The 21,846-nt window shown below is 34.1% G+C and overlaps 1 protein-coding gene across 2 annotated transcripts in view; it reads right to left on the bottom strand.

Annotated features, from left to right (window-relative positions):
* Nkain2 (sodium/potassium transporting ATPase interacting 2) overlaps window positions 1-21,846 on the bottom strand; it is a 1,058,393-nt gene that overhangs the window by 506,386 nt on the left and 530,161 nt on the right. For both annotated transcript variants that reach the window (XM_076552533.1, XM_006981258.4), the window contains exon 3: window positions 571-651. In XM_076552533.1, coding sequence (XP_076408648.1) covers window positions 571-651 — 81 coding nt within the window. The remainder of the gene's footprint in view (window positions 1-570; window positions 652-21,846) is intronic.

Here is a 21,846-nt window from a genome sequence, read left to right as displayed (position 1 = left end):
AGAGGTCTGCAGACCACATTATTTCAATAGTCAGTGAATTCATGTTAAAATTACATCAGTGCCCCTGACACACTACATAAAGAAATCACAATGAAAACACTAAGAATTGTACATCTCCTAGACTATGTTAGAATAATGTATTTATTTTTTATTCATTCTTATAATAAATTATTGTCTTCTGATAATGGTTTATGGATTGTCTAAATTATTTATTCTGATTTAAGTTCAACCAGGAAAACATTGTTGAATATAAGGAAATGAAGTGACTTCAAAAAATTTTTTAAAGACAGTTGTCTCTGAAAAATATACTATTTGGCATTAGAATTCTTTCATGGATGTTATTAAGGCATAGTACATGGGTAGTGTTATAATATACATCTCATGTTAATGTTGTTATAAAGCACAAATATCTTTGTGATGACAGAAACAGAGAGGTAAGAGTAAGACACCCTTCACCTCACTTTTACCCACTGTATAGAGAAGACAAGAGCTAGGAGAGACTTGGCCTAACTTATGAAGACATTCATTAATGCAGGAGTGATGACTCAGGCAAATCACATGGCAAATTACCTTTGAGAGATCCCCCGCCTCCAAATAGAAGCAGATAACAAACACGTTCCACGTCACCCAGAGGACTAGCCAGACAGCATACTGTGAAAATGCAAAGGAAGAAGAGCAGAATTAATTTGGAATTAGCTTAGACAGAGGGCAAATAGATCTTGCACTTCTGAAATTCAAATCAAAAGATTAGTTGAAAATACTGGATATTGCTTACATCTAAAGAACACACACACACATATATAGTTGATTTCTTACAACCTTTTATGGTCTCAGAGCTTATAAATACTGAAGGATCTTTTTCAAGTTTTAAGGCAGAAGAAATAACAGCTTCCCTCTTTCTATATAATGGGTTTTTAGTTTATAGGCATGGTGATAATTGGATGCTCCCATAGATACACTAAATATGTAAAAAGAAAACATTTTTGTTCAGTAAAGTCATTTTTATAGTGAATATGCAAACTTACTTCCAATTGCTAAGGTTATTCCCAACACAATGGTCCTCATGTCCATGTTCCATGTAGTCAAGTTTTTTTTTTCTTTTGTGTTTCACTTCTTTGCTCATCTTCTTATATTATCCTCTCACAAACCCCATGGCATAACAGTAACCATCTAGCAATTATCCATAACTTTATTCTGTTGCCTGCTTAGTGTATATTCTGCAGTGGCAACGAATTTGCTTACCAAGTCATAGTTTTGATCATCCAGTCAAACGAATTATTTTAAACACCTAGAAGTCAATATCCTAGGAAACAACTGCAGATAACAAAGACCAAAATTAATTACCCACAAACTCATGTCAAATGAAGGAGATGATTTTTACTAGGATGAACATCACATAGGAAATGATCAAATTATGTGTAATGTGAATACTAAGAAGGAAGATGGAAATAATGCATCGTTTACCTTAAGAAACAAAATGTGAAAGCTTTAAAAAAAAAGGAGATGATGCTTCCTCTGTAATAAATGAGTGAAACTGACTGTCAGACATAAGTTAAAATGTGAGGAATGATTGGAATGGTGATATCAACAAGAAAATGGCAGGCGTGGGTTTTGCTTTGTCAATTGAAATCACGGGGTATTATGTTACTTTCTGCTAATTCAACCCATGGCTTCCATCTCTTTGATAATGAGTTTCATATCTTTATGTTACAAGTCAAGAACCTCCATGGTTTTGAACCATGCTGTCTTTTAAGTCATTTATTTGAGCTCATCTCTGTAGACATGCTGGATTCCAAACACACTGTTGACTTTCTGTTCTGTGGACTTAAAGTACATTTTTCTTCTCAGGGTCTTTTACCATATAATTCCTTCATCATTGATTTTTTTTTCCTTTTCTCTACACATTACTCGTCACATCCATCAATATTTTACTTTTCTTCAAAGGTCACCTAAAATAACACTTGCTGACAGACATGCAGTTATAGCTGGCTGAGCTTTTTATAGTGTTTTAGCTGATGTTGCTATATTCTTTTCACCCCTAATATTATCTTTAATTACTTATATATAAATGTCTAATGTTCAAACAATAATACCTTTAGGGAATATATTCTTCCGTGTATGTCCATCCCCCTAAGCTCCTAACTCAATACCTTGGATAAAACAGACATTCAGAAAAATATTATTTTTAATTCAGTGAGTGAATGATAAGAAACCGAGATAAAATACTATTTTCAGTTGCAGAATGCCGATTCTACTCATGGACATTGTTTGTTCAGGCATAGTGTAATCATTCTGTTATTTGATGAGTCATGAAATCGTTGTGTAACAGTAAATGATGATTACACAGCATTTTAAAGATGTTCAGTTGTACCATCTGCTGTATAGGGCTGTTGTTCTGTACAGCATAGAGTGACGAAGGCCAAATCAAATGGTCCAAGAACAAAGATATTTGAGATGCTACCTAGAGTGTGGGCTGAGAACTGATGATGAGATTCATACACTGAGTAATTGGGGAAGAAGACGTTCTTGATCTGTTGAACAGGGATTCCATGAAACATTTGAGTTTGATCAGTGTGTGTATTTAGCTAGCTCAGCTTATTTTTAAACTAAATGGGGGGGGGGTGTTATTACCAATTACTTTGAGTATTTTTTCTTATCACTTTCTTGTTAGGTATTTAGATTTCAAATATTCCGCAGATCGCCTTTTCACTTCAGTTGCTTCCTTCTCTCTGCAGAAGCATTTTCATTGTATATGACACATTCTAGCTTTGCTTTGCTTTCCTGTAATTTGAAACAAACAAACAAAATCTTGTTCATTTCAATGTCCTGAAGTACTTTACCTATGGTCGTTCTTAAGAGTCTAGGGCCTTGCATTTACTTGATGGATAGATTTGGATTTTCTTTTCAAAAATACAATGAAGTTCTGGGTCCACATTGATAACATGATGAAGAAAAAAATGTAGCTACCATTTGCAATCATTTAGTTAACTTTGTAAAAATGAAAATAAAGAGAAAAGGATAGTAAAAGTAAATTCATGTTTTCCTTTGGTCCCATTAATACATTTCTTTGCCTTTTAATGATGGATGCAATGTTGTGAGATGGTCTGTATGTCAAATGTGTTGCTCTGATTGGTCAATAAATAAAACACTGATTGGCCAGTGGCCAGGCAGGAAGTATAGGCGGGACTAACAGAGAGGATAATTGAGAGAACAGGAAGGTGGGAGGAGTCACTGCCAGCCACCACCATGACAAGCAGCATTTGAAGATGCAGGTAAGCCACAAGCCACATGGCAAGGTATAGATTTATGGAAATGGGTTAATTTAAGCTATAAGAACAGTTAGCAAGAAGCCTGAGCCATTAGGCCAAACAGTTTAAACAATTTAAGTCTCTATGTGTTTAATCGGTTGGGTCAAAGTGGCTGTGGGACTGGCGGGTGACAGAGATTTGTCCTGACTGTGGACTAGGCAGGACTGAAGAAAACTCCAGCTACAATGGAAAGTTGAGTAGATCTTATTTATGAAATGATAGATTAGGAGGTTAGCAAAATATTTGGGAGGAGCGCATGAAATGCTTTTCATCACACGACTCAAATGTTCCTGAAATTTGTCATTGGCAGGCACTAAAGAATGTTAATGCTAGATGGAGGATAAAGCTAAGAAGTAGAACTTTGCTTGTGGGAGCACTGAGCTCAATCCTCAAAACTTAGAAAGTAAACAGATAAATAAAAACTGAAAATATCAGGGCAGTGGTTTTCTGTTGAAAATGTAATTTTCATTTTATTTTACTTTATTTTATTTGTATGTTTTGCCTGCATGGGTCTATGCAGCTCTTGAGTACATGGTGCTGGAGAGAGGCCAGAAGAGGGCATAAGATTCTCTGGAACTGTAGTTACAAATGGTTGTGAGCTGCCATCTGGGTGCTAGAAATCAAACCTGGATTCTCTGAAAGAGCACTCAAGGCTTTTAGCCACTAATCCATTTCTCCAGACTGATGCTTCTATTACAAACCTGAAATTATATATAAAATTTATCAAGTGGTAGAAATATTACATATATATCCACAGGTACTTATCATACTAGTTTATCCTACAACACAATGAATATATAAAGAACGATTTTCTCCTCTTTGAGACTAATATAGCCTTTCTCAAATTATACTTAATTATTTACATGTATATATAAATTGTATTCAGTTTGGTTAAAACTTGAGCTAAAATTTTTTGGTTTAATAACCAAAATTAAACAATATTATGGGAGGATGGCTAAGATTGGATGCCCCATAAAAATACATTACATAGAATTAAGAACATTGTACATATCATCTGCGTCTACCAATTAGGAACTCTACAGATTTATTCCAGCTATATGGTATCATTGAGCTTCAGATTCTACTACTGTTTATTAATAATTGGTAACTCAGAGGGCTTCTATGAGACTAGGTGCTGGAATGCTTCAAAGCACTCATTACTTGAGTGTTCGATACCTATTGCCACTTATGTTAGTGCATTGCACTTCATCAAAATAAAACAGCAGTGACGCCAAAGGGTTATCATACCAGACTCCATGAAACACCCTCCACTAACGTATCTAACATGTCATTCTATCCAGCTGACTTTGCAACCAAGAATTATTTCCTTAAGGTAATATGATTATCTCTAACTTAAAGGTGTTCTCTTTTTTTGTCCTTTTACTTAAATTCCAAAATTGATATGTAGATTGCATTTTGAAGGAAGTAGTTACATTTTTTTTTTTTTTTTTTTTTTTTGGTTTTTTCGAGACAGGGTTTCTCTGTGTAGCTTTGCGCCTTTCCTGGAGCTCACTTGGTAGCCCAGGCTGGCCTCGAACTCACAGAGATCCGCCTGGCTCTGCCTCCCGAGTGCTGGGATTAAAGGCGTGCGCCACCACGCCCGGCCATGTAGTTACATTTTTAAATTAAGACAATATTTTTCATCTTTTATTACTATATCATACATTTTAAAATCACATTCTATATCTTATTCTATGGGTTTCTTTTCATAGTATTTATGGTAAAGATTCTGCAAGTCCACATTTTCCAAGAGTGACACAGAAGCACATTTTCCTCTTTCATCTTTGTGTTTCGTTGAATTACTTTTATTTCTTTGTATACTTCACTACAAGTCAGGTGGCCCCAGAAAATACTAGATATTACAGGCTTACAGAAGAGAGTGATCACTTTTAGTGCTCCGGGCCCTTGAACAAATAGAGTAAAAAAATAAACTTGAATGTACTCATAGTAATCCTTGTAATCATTTCATTATGCTAACTAGGGGTTTTACTAACTTTATTCCATGTATCTTGATGCATTAATTATCTTTCATTTAACTTTCTTTTACATCATTACTGCTTTCTTCATTTTTTTTATTATTTCTTTCTGTAGTCATATTTCTTTTTCAGTAGCTAATGGAAGTATTTTTCTGGACCAAATAACTTCCCGTTGAATGTTGGTAGTTGCCTGAGTATTGATGAAGGTATTTGCATTTCCTTATAAATTGTCTGGCAGTGATTTTTTTTGCCAGTATACTCTATTGCTAAGCCTGTTCTTCAGCTTGTTCATGTAATAGAAATTACAAGGGTCTGTACTAACTTCTTTCCACTTGCTACAGTGAGTGGATCGGCAATAGTTGACCATTGCTCAGCTTGTATGTAATTGGAAATGACATTCTGCCCGGGAGAACTACCCTAACAAGATGACAAAGAGTTGCACTCACTGGCTAGGTATCACCTCACTTGTGGTTTTCTTCAGTAAAACGAATCTTGCTTCAGTCTCATTTTTCCCGTGAAAAGTCTTATATTTTACCTCTCAGATAAAAGCTTAAAAGCTTTGATCTATTATCTGTGATAAGAGACAAATCCCACTTCTTGATGAAATTCACTTTTCAAGAACTGATGCCTGAAGCACCCAATAAACCATTTGAGAAACTAATGCAATCTGAATCTTACCAAAATGCTGAAAACTGTTAGCTATAAATGAACTAATGATTCATCACGATTTCCCTGTTGCCTTGTGGCTCGAACAACAAAATCAAATTACCTACATAAAGTAAAAAGTAGTTAAGGCTCTTACTCATCGTAGGCAACTCAGATATATTTGTGGTGTGTGTGTGTGTGTGTGTGTGTGTGTGTGTGTGTGTGTGTGTGTACATGCATGCACGTGCACACACATGTACAGGGACACACGTGCCAGGACAAACTGTGAAGGTCAGGTGACAACTTTTGGGGGCTTCCTCTCCCTTTCGAGTGTAGCGTCCTGTGTCATCAGGTTTTCTGGCAACCATCTTTACCACCTGAGCCAACCAACTGGCCTGATACACAGCTGTATATTATGTTGGAATTGAGATTAGGCTATGCAAGGATAAAATGGTAGTACATTTTTTATTTAATTTGGAAAAATTATCAACCACATCTCAATGAAACTGCCAATTCCTCTCATTTAGAGTATATATGCCTAGAATTAACCTCTAGATTTTTAAGGTATCTCGATTCAGCAAGACAAAGCCTGTAATTTTACCATAGTTTGCCAGCTTTACATGCCAAGATATACATCAAGATATACATGTAACTTTACAATTTTTATTAAGATAAAATGAACTTTATAAACTGTCTGAAACTGTAAGATACGGCATTGTTTTCCCAAAGCAATCTCATTTTGAAAAACTAAGGGAGCACAAAAGAACTTGAGACAGATACATTTTCTCATAGTTCTTGCTAAAAATTTCTATGAAATTAACATCAGGAAAATTGACTTTATTTTATGATAATAAAAGGATGAGGCAATCATTATTTGAAATAGAGATTTATATTTATAATCTATCTGGATGCTAATTTCATGTTTAATTTTCTTAAATATTGCCAAATTTAGAAAAATTGTTTAGCAACATTATTATTATTATTATTATTATTATTATTATTATTATTTGAAAAAGAAAGACAAAGGCACTTGATTGTCGGGATATATCATAAGTGATTTATTAGTAAAGAAATTGGTCATGAATCACTTCACATTCATTAACTACCAGCTGGATGCCTGAGCCTTCTGCAGATGTGTCAGAGAAGCATTACAGGATATGACCCAATTTGTACCCCACTTGACTTCTACTTCCTATTACAATATTATCAATTATTGATATGCAATCTGCAGGGATGTTTGAATATTTTCCCTAGGCTACAAAAGTAGTATCAGCAACTAACATCACTAAGACCATGCTGCTAACATAAATGTAATGATGCATCAACTCGGAGGAACTTCCTTAAAACAATTCCTTAAAGTGAAACATGGGGAGGTTGGAATGATTAACAAGTAGGTGTTTATAGGAAAAGGGAAGATGTTTGAAAGATAGATTGAAACATCTGCTTCCAAAACAAACATTTCTGCTCAGCATGTTTTGGACACGCTGATGAATTGCTCAAGGCTCGAGGTTTCCTAGGTTGAAGTCCCCATTGCTAAGGGCTGCATCTCTTGACCTGGTGAGGTACTTTCATCCCTTTCTCACCTGTTGTTATGATAAGGAGTGAAAGTAGCCAAAACAATCCATTTATGTTTCAGTTCCTGATTATTTCACGCCAAGAGAAGTCTGCATTACAATGAAAATCTGCAAGTCCTGTTACACTTAACTCCTGCTGTAAAACTTTCACTTTTATAAGAAATCGCTTCACAAAATACACTATCGTTATAAATCATAATGCTCCCAGGGATGCAGTCTCTGGTAAGATTATCATTCAAAGTCTCTTAAAAATCTAATGCTACGCTGAACATGGGGTCACATGCCTTTAATTTTAGCACTGGGAAAGCAGAGGCAGGAAGGAGGATCTCTGTGAGTTTGAGGCCAGCCTGGTCTACAAAGAGAGTTCCAGGACAGCCAGGGATATAGAGAAAAACCCTGTCTCAAAAAACAAAAAACAAAAACAAAAACAAAAAACAAAACAAAACAAAAAACAAACAAACAAAAACAAAACAATAACAAATAAACAAAAAGCAACAAAAAAAGATTCTATAACTTTCAAGTCATTTGAAAAAATTCCTCCATTCGCAGGCCTTTTTTTTTGTTTGTTTTTTGTTTTTGTTTTTCAAGACAGGGTTTCTCTGTGTAGCTTTGAGCCTTTCCTGCAACTCACTTGGTAGCTTAGGCTGGCCTTGAACTCACAGAGACCCACCTGGCTCTGCCTCCTAAATTCTGGGATTAAAGGCGTGTGCCACCACCGCCCAGCCTCGCAGGCCTTTTTTGTTATCGAGAATAATAAAAATGCTGAACAACAAGGAGGAGAAACTGAAGTAATATCATACTTAGGAACTATGCATTTAACATTTTAGTGGTATCCTCATTCTCCTCTCTCTGGATATTACTAAAGTCCTGTCCTGCATACATTAAATAAAAATATTGCTCTTATTATTCTGTACTTCATGAATTTTACTTGGTAAGGAAGTCTTATTGAATAGCCTATAATATACATGAAAGTTCAATCATGCACAGAGTTATTAGGTTAATTCTCTGTTATTTAAACTTCCAATGCTTTTATTCTGTTTGTATTTGTTCTGAGATACTAGGATTTACTTAAATATGTTAGTTTAGTTTGACATCAAAATCCTTTTGGCAGTCATACTTGAAAATGTTTAGCTCAATCAACAGTCTATAAATTTTCAAACATTCAGTGGGCATTAGTTTAAAAAATATAAAAAATGACTATTGATTTTTTCAGAACTACAAATCAAAACAATATCCCAGATGTATTGTTTGTCTTGAAGTAAAATGTGAATGTAATTTCCTTTGATCAAAAAATAAAAACATTCATTAAGCTGAAAATCAGATGTTTATGAATATTTTCTTGTGCTTTAACTCACTCAAAATATTTAATGACAGGAAACTTATTTCTCTGTAGTTCTTGAGGCTGGAAATGTTCGACTGAAAGGCCTCTGCCCATGTACAATAATTTTTTTAGATGGGAATATTCTGAATACTGTGTGCAAATAAATTTTAGGTTGAAAAAGTTAATAAAACATAACTTGGTGAAACACATCAAATTATATTCAAACTATAAAAGCTAAAATTTATGAGGCACTAAAATTACATAGTGATTTTATTGAGTCTTTGTACAGTAGGGTGTTGACTTGTGGGTCTGCAATCCAACAATGAATGCAGGGGAAAAGAATCTTTAGTTTGCTAAAACTACAATTTCCAGTTCATTGTTTCATATTTATCACTATTTTTGATTTGGAGTGGAACCAACAATCTAGTCTTTCTTGCCAGTCAGCAAATAATTTAAGTCCCATATGGTTATCCTTTTGTTTTTTATATCTTTGTTTAAAGACTTTATTAACAACAGTTTTCCTTCTGTTCAAGGTAATTGAATTGCCAAAAAAACCACTAATGATGCTGGATTATTCTTACTCATCAATTGAAGATCAGCCAAAATGCTTTATAAATCATTTAGAAAGTTAACTGCCATGAGTTTGAAGGGGTGTGCAGACGTGTGTAGACAGGTGCACACATGTATACAGGTTTTCCTCTTTTATCACTCTTCACTTTATTTTTTGAAATTAGCATCTCTCACAGAGTGTGGGCCACACAACTAGCTGGCCGTCAAGTCCCTGAGATTTGCCATTGTCCTCTTACTCTGCCCACACACAGCATTAGGATTACATAAGCAATCCTGTGTACCCACTCTTTAACATGCAAACACCTTACCCACTGAGACATTTCATCAGGCCCTGAACACTTTTATGCAGTACATATAGTACTATTTTTATTCCATTGATCTTCATCACCCTCCCATTAATAGGTTATATAACAGCCTTTCCAGACCTATGCACACATAAGTTTCCCAAACTTGGAGAGATATTAACTTATATAGCAAAACTGGATAGAAAATAACTTTTTTTTTTCAGACATGAGTACGGAAGAGTTGGAGGCTGGCTGATGTCCTTTAATATCAAGAATATCCAATAACATCACATATGTCTTTGTAAGAGGCAGATAGGTGGATATTTTATACAGAGAAGGAAAAGGGGTAATGGGAGGGGAGCAGTGTGAGGTCTGATTGTGCTGGGTTATGTAATGACAGGTACTCCCAAACACCATGGAATTTTGTAATCACCCCAAACCCTAAAACTCAAGATCTGTGGAACACTAGACACCCTGGAGGTAAGGAGAATCCTGATTTTATCTATTACACCAATCTCAGACTTTAGGAATTGAGGAGAATTTATTTTGTGTGTTTCAGATGAACAAGTTTGTAGTGGTTTATGGTGGTAATGTCTAACAAAAGCACAGGAAAACAATCCATCCACAAATACAACACTGGCATACATAATACCTAAACATATGTGGTGATGGGTAATTTAGATATTGAGATGTACTCCTTTTCAGCCATTATACTACTACCTCTGAATCACTCCATTGCTAATGTCACAGTGATGCCCAGACAGAAGTGTCATGGTTTGGAGGGGTCTTAGGTCCACAGAAACGAGGGGACAAAACAAACTACAGAAAATCTGGACAGTGCAATTCATTATATTGTCAGAGATTTCTGTGTAGAAAAGTTATGAAGCAATGCAAAAGAAGATTAAAGGAAAATAGATAATACAGGAGGTGGAAACAGCTACCCACTAAAGAATCTGTGATGTATTTCCAAAGTGAGATGCTTGGTTTCAAAATGTTACTCATTATTCAAATCTTTGTAGAATCAAAGATATCATTTAATGAATAATATAATGAAAAGACTATTTTTTGAAATAAATTTGTATTCATTAAGTAGTAGGGTTCAATTTATCAGCTAACACTTTTGCTTTAAAAATTAGGGTAGCGATTAAATTACAAATTATTATATAGTAGTTAGAAACTTGGTATTTATGTAAATTATTTATCATTCTCCCTTTTCACAGTTATAGATTATAATGAGTAACTATTGTCATGTGGTCCACAAGTGAATGAGAAGCATCACAGTTAGGCATATAGATCTTTATGGACAGTTGGAATACTTTGATGACAGTGATTCTAGCTGAATGTAAGCAGGTAGCATTCATATGTTGGTCCTCAGCTGTGCTTCATGAAATAATTCATGGCACCCTTGAATGATGATACTATTTGTAAGACAATCTCACATAAACCAAGATGATGACCTATGAAATGACAAAGCCAGGTCTCTGTCCAGCCTTGATTGATCTTGACTTGCTCAACATTCCTACACGTCTGCAAACTATTAGCTGGAGAAAAATACACATAGCATGCAATTTTCTTATTAGAATCATGGGATTGATAAGGTATCAAATTAGATTCATTCTGTTTAACATGCTGTATAGGGGAGTGAGTTCCCCCATAAGTCCATATCTATCACACAGCTATCCTCAGAGTCTCAGCCCACCACTGTTCCTGTGGTTATTTGTTTGGTGATTTGGGTCCATATGAACAAATTGAGGAGACAATGTTCAACTGAGTGGACACATGTAGCATTAAAATAAATTTCTCTGTGGGCTATAGAAAGGCTCAATATTTAAGAGTACAGACTGTTCTAGAGGACTAAAGTTGGCTCACAACCATCTATAACTACAACTCCAAGGGGTGCAATCTATGGCCCCCAAGGGCACCTGTACACATGTGCACATACACACATAGTTAAAAAATAAAATCAAATATATAAAACACACATTTCTTCTACAAAATTTTAAATGATGTGTTCAGGTACCTTTTGTGATAAAATTGTTCATTGAAAGAGTGAAATTCTAACTTTACATAAACTTATTGACGTCATAGTTAAAAACTTATGATATGAATTAAAAGTACACAGTGTTTTATCTACCTCATTAGAATTTTTTTATTTTAACCCATTTTTTGTTGTTTAATATTATGAAACTTAGACTCTGACCAATTGGAGTTGAATTAATTTTACTAATATTAATAGAAATAAAAAAGGTAAAAATCTTATTAATTGGGATTCCTTTGAGCTACATACAACTTAACATTGAACTGTTTTATGAACTTTATTTTTTCCTTTAAGCCTGTGTTTGAATGATGTCATGGCACTAGACATACAAATCTTGGAAGTTCTTTTACATCTTCATGCAAAATATACATGTAATACCATGCAGATACTAAGACAATGGGTAGTTAAAGTTCATTCCTTCTACAGCAATTTATTACCTTAGAGGAGAAATTATTTCTAGAGTCAGTCAGTAGATCTTCTTACATATAATTAACTCGGTTATTTCACAAATTGGCTCCAAACTCAACCAATGACAAAAATATTTTGATTGTCATGGTATATACAAAAGGATGATAGTCCATTCTGAGAGTTCTGATATCCATACAATCACAAGGGCATTCTAAGAGAATGGAGAAAGGACTATCTGCCATGGCAACATAAGCATGCCTTAGCATTTATTTTTCTTTTTAGTATACAAAAGTGAATAGTCATTATATTTATTGTGCATTTTATAATTTTCTTTTCTAGAGAAATATGAAATCCTTTGATTCAGTTATACTTCAACCAAATAAACAAGTAATATATTAGTAAAGAGCATATTAAGGAAGGACATGAGAAATAGACAAACAATCATGAAGATACAACTTAAGAAGGAACAACTTTTAAAAAAATGCATGTGGTGTTAACTGTCTCTACAGAAATGTCAAGCATCTATGTGACAGGACAGCAGAAAACAGTGATACATAATATTAAGACTACAACACAGATACAATAAGAACTTGTGGATGGAAGAGATTATCATAGAACATTTCAAGAGTCAAAAATAGAAAGCTAGTAACAGTTTCAAAATGCATGTCATTATCTTATTAATATCTGGCAGATGTACGGTGGTTGTTAATATTGATTGAATAGCATAGTGTACTTCTCCACCCCCACTTTCGGTATTAGAGGCATCATTTGTCTCCTTTGGCCAGAAGAAAGGCTTTGGTGCCTTTAATTGTCATGTGACCTATCTCTCTTCACAAATTTAAAGCCACTCTACCAGTCAACTAAAGAGTCTTCTAAAATATGTATGTTATCTTAATTGAGGGATGTGGTAAGTCAATCAATATCAACTTCAAAATATTTAATTGCTATCTATTGTTTTAATATGAAAATATGTATAGAGGTTTTATATATATATGTTTGTGTGTGTGTTTGTTTGAATTAATAAAAATATATCTGATGGTTTTTTAATTTAATTTAATATGTTAGAGAAACTTTATTCCTCTTGGGTTATTTGTATGATATTTTATTTTAAGAGTAGTTAAATAATAAAATTATCTCAAATATTATATTGTTATGATAGGATTTCTCAACTTGCTTTTAGGCAGAAACATTTTTAAGAAGTATATTTTTTTCCTGTCTGCTCAAAAGGCAAAATAGACATTTTTCAATATTTCATGCTATTTCTGCTCTTTGAATACCTCTTCTGGTTGGATGTTGTCAGGGTTGAAGCTTAATCATATCATCACAAAATTTTGTTTGCTACACTGTTGCTTTAGTCTTGACAACCCTGATGTGCCAAGAAATACAAAAAAATGAAATTCTTAATTAGAAATCCCTTTGTTAAAGTTTACAGATTAATTCAGTCTTGGATAAGAAATATTAAAATAACAAGTCCTTTAATAAATGTGTATATTTAAATTCATGTGAGATAAGAGGGCAGTGATACAAAGTCTTCCTAGAAGAGAAAAACAAAATAAAACACCAAACCAAACTAACCAACCAACCACAAACACTGAATTCAATAGACTCTTTCAAATTGACTTTGTGGTGTGTGTGTGTGTGTGTGTGTGTGTGTGTGTGTGTGTGTGTGTGTGTTTGTTTGTTTGCTTGCTTGGCTGGTTGGTTGGTTGGTCTTTTGAGACATTTATGTGTAGCCCTGGCTATCCTGGAACTCACTCAGTAGACAGGCTGGCTTCAAACTCAGAGATCTACCTGCCTCTGCCTCCCGAGTGTTTGGATTAAAGGCTAAAATCAACAACCATCCAAATTTTTTATATTTTAAATTGATAAATAAAATTGTATTGTATGTCTTGTCCTGTAAAAAGATGCTTTCAAGTATGTATACACTGTAGAATAATAAGCCCAACAATGAACATGAACATATGTATTCTTTTTTTTTTTTCAATGTGTGTGTGTGTGTGTGTGTGTGTGTGTGTGTGTGTGGTTTTTTTTTTTTTTTTTTTTTTTTGGTTTTTTTGAGACAGGGTTTCTCTGTGTAGCTTTGCGCCTTACCTGGAACTCACTTGGTAGCCCAGGCTGGCCTCGAACTCACAGAGATCCCCTGGCTCTGCCTCCCGAGTGCTGGGATTAAAGGCGTGCGCCACCACCGCCCGGCCATATGTATTCTTATAGTTGCCATTTTGATGGTGATAATATTTATTATCGCAGAGTTTTCAAGAATTGTGGTGGTATTGTGTTCCCCAAAATATTGTGCACTCTAATAAATTTATCTGGGGTCAGAGAACAGACAGCCACTAGATACAAAGGCTAGAAAATGGTGGCACTCACACCTTTAATCCTAGCATTCCAGAGATAGAAATCCCTCTGGATCTCTGTGAGTTCAAGGCCACATTGGAAATAGCCAAGCATGGTGACACACGCCTTTAATCCCAGAAAGCCAGCCTTTAATCCCAGGGAGTGGTGGTAGAAAGCAGAAAGATATATAAGGCGTGAGGACCAGAAACTAGAAGATTTTGGCTGGTTAAGCATTCAGGCTTTCTAGCAGCAGTTCAGCTGAGACCCATTCCGGATGAGGACTCAGAGGCCTCCAGTCTGAGGAGACAAGACCAGCTGAGGATCTGGCGAGGTGAGATAGCTGTGGCTTGTTCTGTCTCTCTGATCTACCAGCATGAACCCCAATAACTTGCCTCAGGTTTGATTTTATTAATAAGAACTTTTAAGATTCCTGCTACAAAGAATATAATGTATCATCATTTTATATAGGATATTTGCTGAAATTACTCCTTTCCTTTAACTGGAATTATTTATTTTTTTTTAGCCAATATTACCCCACTCTCCTTCTTTAGCATATCCATTTCTGGTAATGTTACTAGGATATTTCTCTATAAAGCCACAGGGTAGTAGCATGCAGATATTTTCAATAGTGGCAAAATTTTCTGTCTACTTCGACATCAATGTTTTAGATTCCATATACCTACTGGTATGATTATGAGGATTATCTTCTATGGCTGGATTATTCCCTTATTTAGTTTGTAATAACATTCCTCCTGTTTTTCCCTGCTGCTTCAAATAACAGAATTCATTTCTATTTTATAGTTGAATAGTTCTCTCTCTCTCTCTCTCTCTCTCTCTCTCTCTCTCTCTCTCTCTCTCTCTGTGTGTGTGTGTGTGTGTGTGTGTGTCTGTGATCATATTTTATCACTTCATTTATTCACTGATGCATGTAGGTTAACTGCACAGCATGGCTAAAGTGAGCAGTTCTGTAGTAAATATGGAAATGTCAATAACTGTTTGATAAACTCACTTCATTCCTGAAGATAAAAAGCTGATAGTAATTCTTCTAGATTTTAAATTAATGCTATATTTAAATTTTAATGAACTTCTCTACTGTTTTCTATAATGGTTGACTAGAAGATTCTTAAATCTTTGTTTTATGGTTCATCTTTCCATATTCAAACAATGACAACAAGTTACTTGAGGAAAAATCTTCCAAAAATATATAACACAGTCTTTTTAAATTGTGTATCACTTGAATAGTGCCTGAAATTTCACATCAACCTCCCTGCCTCTACTGCAGGTCTTCTGTTTAAGTAACCTTATTTGCTTTAAGGAACATCATCAAAGTTCAAGGAAAATAACCTTGGTAATTTTCACCTTTCTATAATAATGCTTCAATTTACTGGAATCAATATTTTCCATATTTTACTGTGTTTGACTTATATAAATATGTGTGCAAATTGTTTTTAATACACATAATAATATATTGTTTTAATGTAAACAACACACATATATATAATTGTTTTTAAATTTTTTTTTATGCAGCCCAAGTTGCTCTCAAATTTGCAATCTTCCTGTTTAAGCCACTCAAATGTTGATACTAGAAGTGTGTGACTTCATACCTGACTACTGAGCACAATTTAGAACTCAAACTTAAATGTAGGTATATGGATGTTTTGGTATTATCTGTGACTTCAATAATGCATTAGGTGACATAAAACTCATTCCAATTATATAGACATATCCAAAGTTTCATTGTCCTGAAATGCTATAGGTATTTTCCTATATATTTTCTTTAAGTGGCTTATAATTTCAAATTTTTAAACTGATTTGGAGGTGTATGTTCATTTATTTTATATTCAAAGAATTATTGATGACAGTATATATTATATAAATAATAATATAATAGATAAGAATATATTAATCGTATATTATCTAGAAATTTTTATTATTAAGATTATTTGAATTATTTAATAGAAAGATATTTCAAGAGGAAAGGAATCCTGATGTTAAATATAAACTGCATGATGAGTATATTGGCAATATGGCAAAATATAAGTATTTTGAGCTTGGTATTTTTAAACTAATATTTTGATGAATGCAAGGGGAATATTGTTATTTTTTTCAGGTAAGTATACTTTTTCTCATGTAACGAGCCTTAGCTACAGTGCCCGTGGGCTTGTCCAACATTGGTGGGGATGATAAACAGAGTGTTACACTTCTATGTCAGCCACTTAGACAGTCAATCACTTTTATTGGAAATAATGACTGCAGAGAGACATGTACCAAAAGTATTAGCACTGGGGACCACTTTATGTATCATCCTAGGAAAGTTCTCTTTAAAACAATAAAACAATTTCTTAAGGAATGTATCTTAGGAAAAGCTATCATGCCCTTAATGACCATCAGATGACATATCAGGAAGACAGAAACCATTTGATCAAATGTGTTTTCAGAAAATAAGACCTTAAAAATATACTAAAATAATACAAAATGCAGAACCCTATATCTATATATAGTATGAAAATGCCCTTAGTGTTTTCTAACATTTAGCAAAGGATGAAAAAAAGGCTGTGGGAATGATCTGCAAGCATTGATAATGGATAATTAGGTTTTGACATGTACATTAGTTGCTTTCAGTCTTCAAGTACTTTTAAAAGTAACTGTAGGTTTAAAATTACTAACTCACCTATTAAGCAAAGATAAAAAGTCTAATAGCCATCCTTTTCATAAATTTCATTTTCCAAGTTAAGGGTAATTTTGGATTTAGTCCAAAATGATGTAAGAAATTGTATTTTATAATTTGACCTAGACATTGTTATTATACATTCTTCTAATTACTAAATAATTTGCATGCTTATCCCATATATTTAGAGAACTCTATGAATGGTGCTATGATCTTGATTGGTAACTTATATAGAATATTTCTTATTTCTGCTCCTTGCCTATAGATCCTAATTCCAGCCCATAACATACAAATTCATGACCACAAAATCTTACAAGATAGGTAATTTAAGTATTGGAAAAATTTTATTCCAACAAATTTAAAATGGTATGTCTTGCTTATAGTTTTCATATTAATACTGTCATCCTCATATAGAAGTGTTTTTACTTTATAATAAAGCCTATTTGCAAACTAAAAAAAATCCACAAAATTTCAGTAACCCATCTCTATATATACATAACTGTTTGGGAGAAAAGGACCTCTTCTATAGGCTTTTAGCACTCAGACTGTAGTAGTTGAGTGCCCAGGTGACCTTTTAGGATACCAATAATTTTTTCTCCCATTACCAGAATTGTTCTGCATTGGCAATTCATAGCCAAGTTACATCTCCACAATTATTCTTGGCTGCTTTAAATTATCTTTCCCTTGGTTATTAATTCATTTTAAGAAATCTCATCTTATGACTGGTTTTTGTTGAGGCACAGTTAGTTTTCTTAGGCTCTCTCACAATCCTGGAAAGATCAGCCTGGCCTCAAAGCTCCATGTGAAATCCATGGAGGCTTCTTTTGCTACTGGCTTGCAGTTTATCCTCTCCTGAATGATCCTGCTTTCCCAGACCTTTACAGATGTTCCTGGGAACACTCTAATAATTGCCTGCACACAAATCTCTATCTCAAAATCTGTTTCCAGAGGAACAGAACTTATAACCATTCAAATCAGGAGTTGTCTTTGAAAATGACACTAAATGGAGACTGGGGATGTAGATCACCTGATGGCTGGCAATAAAGACCTTGTCACTTGAAATCAATGGTATAATGATAGTTTGGGGATTGGCATAGCATTGAAACTCGACATTTTTACTGGTAGTCAACTGAGATGACTCATTTAGACAAAATTAATGGCAAAGCTGTCAACCACAGAGCAATAGTGAACTGCTAATAGAAAGCCTGTCTGAGAAAACTAATAGCCAGTGAGTAAGAGATGACATATTAGTCCCCTGTACTAAGAAATAGAAATGACTCATCTGGAACAAACTGAATCATTCTGACTGGATTCCTGTTTATTCTATGGACTGAAAAATAAAAAACCCTCATAGAGCTTATATAATATTAGTCTACAGCACAAGAACTTGATAGACCCATCAGACCTTTGAAGACATGTTGAGTCATTAACTTGGAGAGTGTACATGCAAAGAATGTCCCTCTAGCATATGGGAAACATCCCGCATAAATGGCTATTACGTGGTGTTGTATTTCTAGTAGGTGGAATACTTAGATTCACAATGGAAGAGCAGAGAAGAGTGGTTCTGTAATTGCATACTCAGAGAATTTTGCTTCTATTTATAAGCTAGTTTCTGAGGATATAACTAGTTCCTGCTTTGGATACTTCCCCTAGATTATAATGCAAAAGTTCTACTAAGTTGACAGCATGGCTGTTGCAAATCACGTTACACTCTTTGACCCAAGATACAAGCAGAAAACAAAGGTGGCCTTTCCTAGCAAGAGTAACAGGCCTCGATCATCACTGAATACAGGGAAGAATATAATTGAAATCGGGACAGGTATCTCCTGATAATTTCCTTCCTAGTCAGACTCTGGATCATTTTAGAAGATAAACTGGAAGGTTGATAGATGAACTTTACTGTTCTTATTTTAGTTATTTGTCTCAGAGGAGTGGTAAAGTGTCCTGACATGAACAATGTAACAAAGGAAGGGTTTAGTTTGGATCACAGTTCCAGGGTAGAGTCCATCATGAAAGGGAAATCATTGTAGCAGGGGTAAGAGGCAACTGGTCATGTTGTTGTACCCATGGTCATGTTGTACCTGTCAGGAGGCTGAGGGAGATGAATGTTCCTGTTCAGTTCACTTTCTCCATTTCATCCTGTCGAGAATTCAGCCAATGACATTTTACTACCCACAAATACACTGAGTTCTAGTTCAAGACAGTAAACATTAACCACTACTAATTTGGAAATCCAGATAGAGTGGCTAGTACAGGATTGGAGTGATATGCATCAGTTGTTGCTCTGGGACCTACTGCAGGGTGAGGCTGAAGTTTATCTTACCAACGGGGCACATTCATCATGTAAATGAAACCAATGTTGAATATGACATTTCCAGATAGGGAAATGGTAAGTTATATGATGAAAAAATGAGAAGCTTGAAGCAGTTTAGTCAAGTTTTCCAAGTAGAACTAAATTCTAATTATGTTAATGTAACTTAAGGAATAATTATGGCTTCTGTCCAAAAGAAACACATGGACAATATCCTAGAGCATCCCTACAGTCTAAGATAAATAATGTTTTAACTGAATCCCTCATCTTTCAAATGCCTATTTGCCACTTTGCAATATTATTAAGAAATACTTATTCTGAATGTGTTGGTCTTTTTTCATTCCCTCTGAAAGAATTACACCTTGATAGGCCGATAACAATTGGCTCATTCAAGGTTACAGCATAGCCTATATCCAATATCAAGTACATGGGGGAATATAAAAACTTACCCAAAGTGCCCCAATTTTTTAATGGATTTATGAAATGCCTTCATGGTTTTAGATAGAGCCCTATCTTATCAATTGTCATGTTACATTTTTTATTCAGATTAATCAGATTCTTGTCATTGAGGACAAACTTCAATAAACTTGTCCTACATCCAAAGAAGTGATCTACATGTATAAATCACTATAGACTTTAGCAAAGAGAAAGATGGTGAACTTTTCCAGTAAAAATGAGGTTCCATGAATACCTTTGGCATGATTAACATTTTTATAAACTGAAATCCTTATAGCACCCTAAGAAGTAAAGCAGTACAAGACTTAATTATGTGTGAAAATTTGTTCAATATCTGAGACTCATCAACTGTATAAAAGTATGGTAGATTTTTTAAATAACATAATATATCACCCTTTCAAAGGATATATGAGTATAAACATGCAGCCATATATTCATACCATCTGTAATATTTCCTCTATGCTTCGTAAAAGTAGCATGGGCGACTAGTATAAAATACTGCATTCATAAGATTTAATTCTTCTTTCTTCAGTTGGATCACCCTGTCCATTTCCATTATTTTATGCTTTTCTTGTTCTATGTCCTGCTATGCCCACCAGTAAAACCATATCATGCTCCACACTAAGTTGAATGATAATATGTTGGACTTTATAAATTACTCATCATTTTATAGTTTTGAATATTTCTAGCCTTTAAAAAAAAGATTAAGAAGAAAACTCCAATAACATTCAATAAATTACTATCTATCTTATTTTTATTCTACACATATTTCCCTCTTGAGTACAAAGCAGTACCAAAATAATATCATTTTTTGGTGAGTGCATCTTAATACATATGTTTTATTATTAAACAAGTTCTTTAATTTATTTCTGTCACATTATAACTCTGAATTTAACTTGAAGTGAGTCTATCAGCATGTACAAATAATAAATACCATTTATTCCTAGATGAAAATGTCCTAAATACTACTTTAATAATTTTACATGATGGTTTCATTTAATCTTCAAACAACAGTTAAATAAGTAGCATTATTATTCATATTACAAACTGAATAAATATACATAAGACTGCAATGTTTGCTAACACCTCTCTATTCAAAATTAGACTAGATGTCTTAGCTAGAAAGGGGAATATGAAAAATAATGCCTTCAGAAGAAACTAAAATTGGTTACTCATAGATGATATGATTATTTACATGAGGATTGGCAAATGGGTGATTAGAATTAATTTCATGTTCCATAATGAATGATATCTAATACATATAATAAAAATATTCTCCATACACGTAGGAAAATTAGAAAGCCTTTTTAAAGAAATGAATTCTGAAATTTCTTTTTTTTTGCTTATTTCTTTTTTTATTTTTTATTTTATTTTATTTTACAATGCTTGCATTCATTTCAATTACTGTTTCCATTCTCTGTGTGTTTATATAATTCCTAATATTTATTATTGATTTCTAGTATTATTCTTTTCAAGTCAGAAAAAGATGTAGGATGGGGTTTGGATTTTTAACTTTTGTTAAGAAATGTTTTGGCTGGGCAGTGGTGGCTCACGCCCTTAATCCTAGCACTCCGGAGGCAGAGTCAGGAGGATCTTTGTGAGTTTGAGGCCAACCTGGGCTACAGAGTGAGTTCCAGGAAAGGCACAAAAAGATATAGCATATATCAAAATCAGGACTAAGAAAGGAGTTTATATAAATAAACATCCCTAGAAAAGGAGACATTTCAAATAAAGAACTTAATGTTATATCTGATGGAATTATAAGAAGCAGTAAGCTCAAATTTAGAAGTAGGGAAGAACAAACAACAAAGCCAAAATAAGATATAAACAGATACATTGTGAAACATTAAGTAAATAGGTGGCAGAAACAGATACATTTTGGAATATTGAAGAGCTTAATTTGTGAAAATATAAAACTGAGAAAACACTTGACTCTCCAAGATAAAAAGACAT

The sequence above is a fragment of the Peromyscus maniculatus genome, chromosome 16, assembly GCF_049852395.1.
Source record: "Peromyscus maniculatus bairdii isolate BWxNUB_F1_BW_parent chromosome 16, HU_Pman_BW_mat_3.1, whole genome shotgun sequence".
In the NCBI taxonomy this organism is placed as follows: Eukaryota; Metazoa; Chordata; class Mammalia; order Rodentia; family Cricetidae; genus Peromyscus; species Peromyscus maniculatus.
The sequence above is the reverse complement of the archived record's forward strand: the minus strand, read 5'-3'. Positions and strand labels throughout refer to the sequence as shown.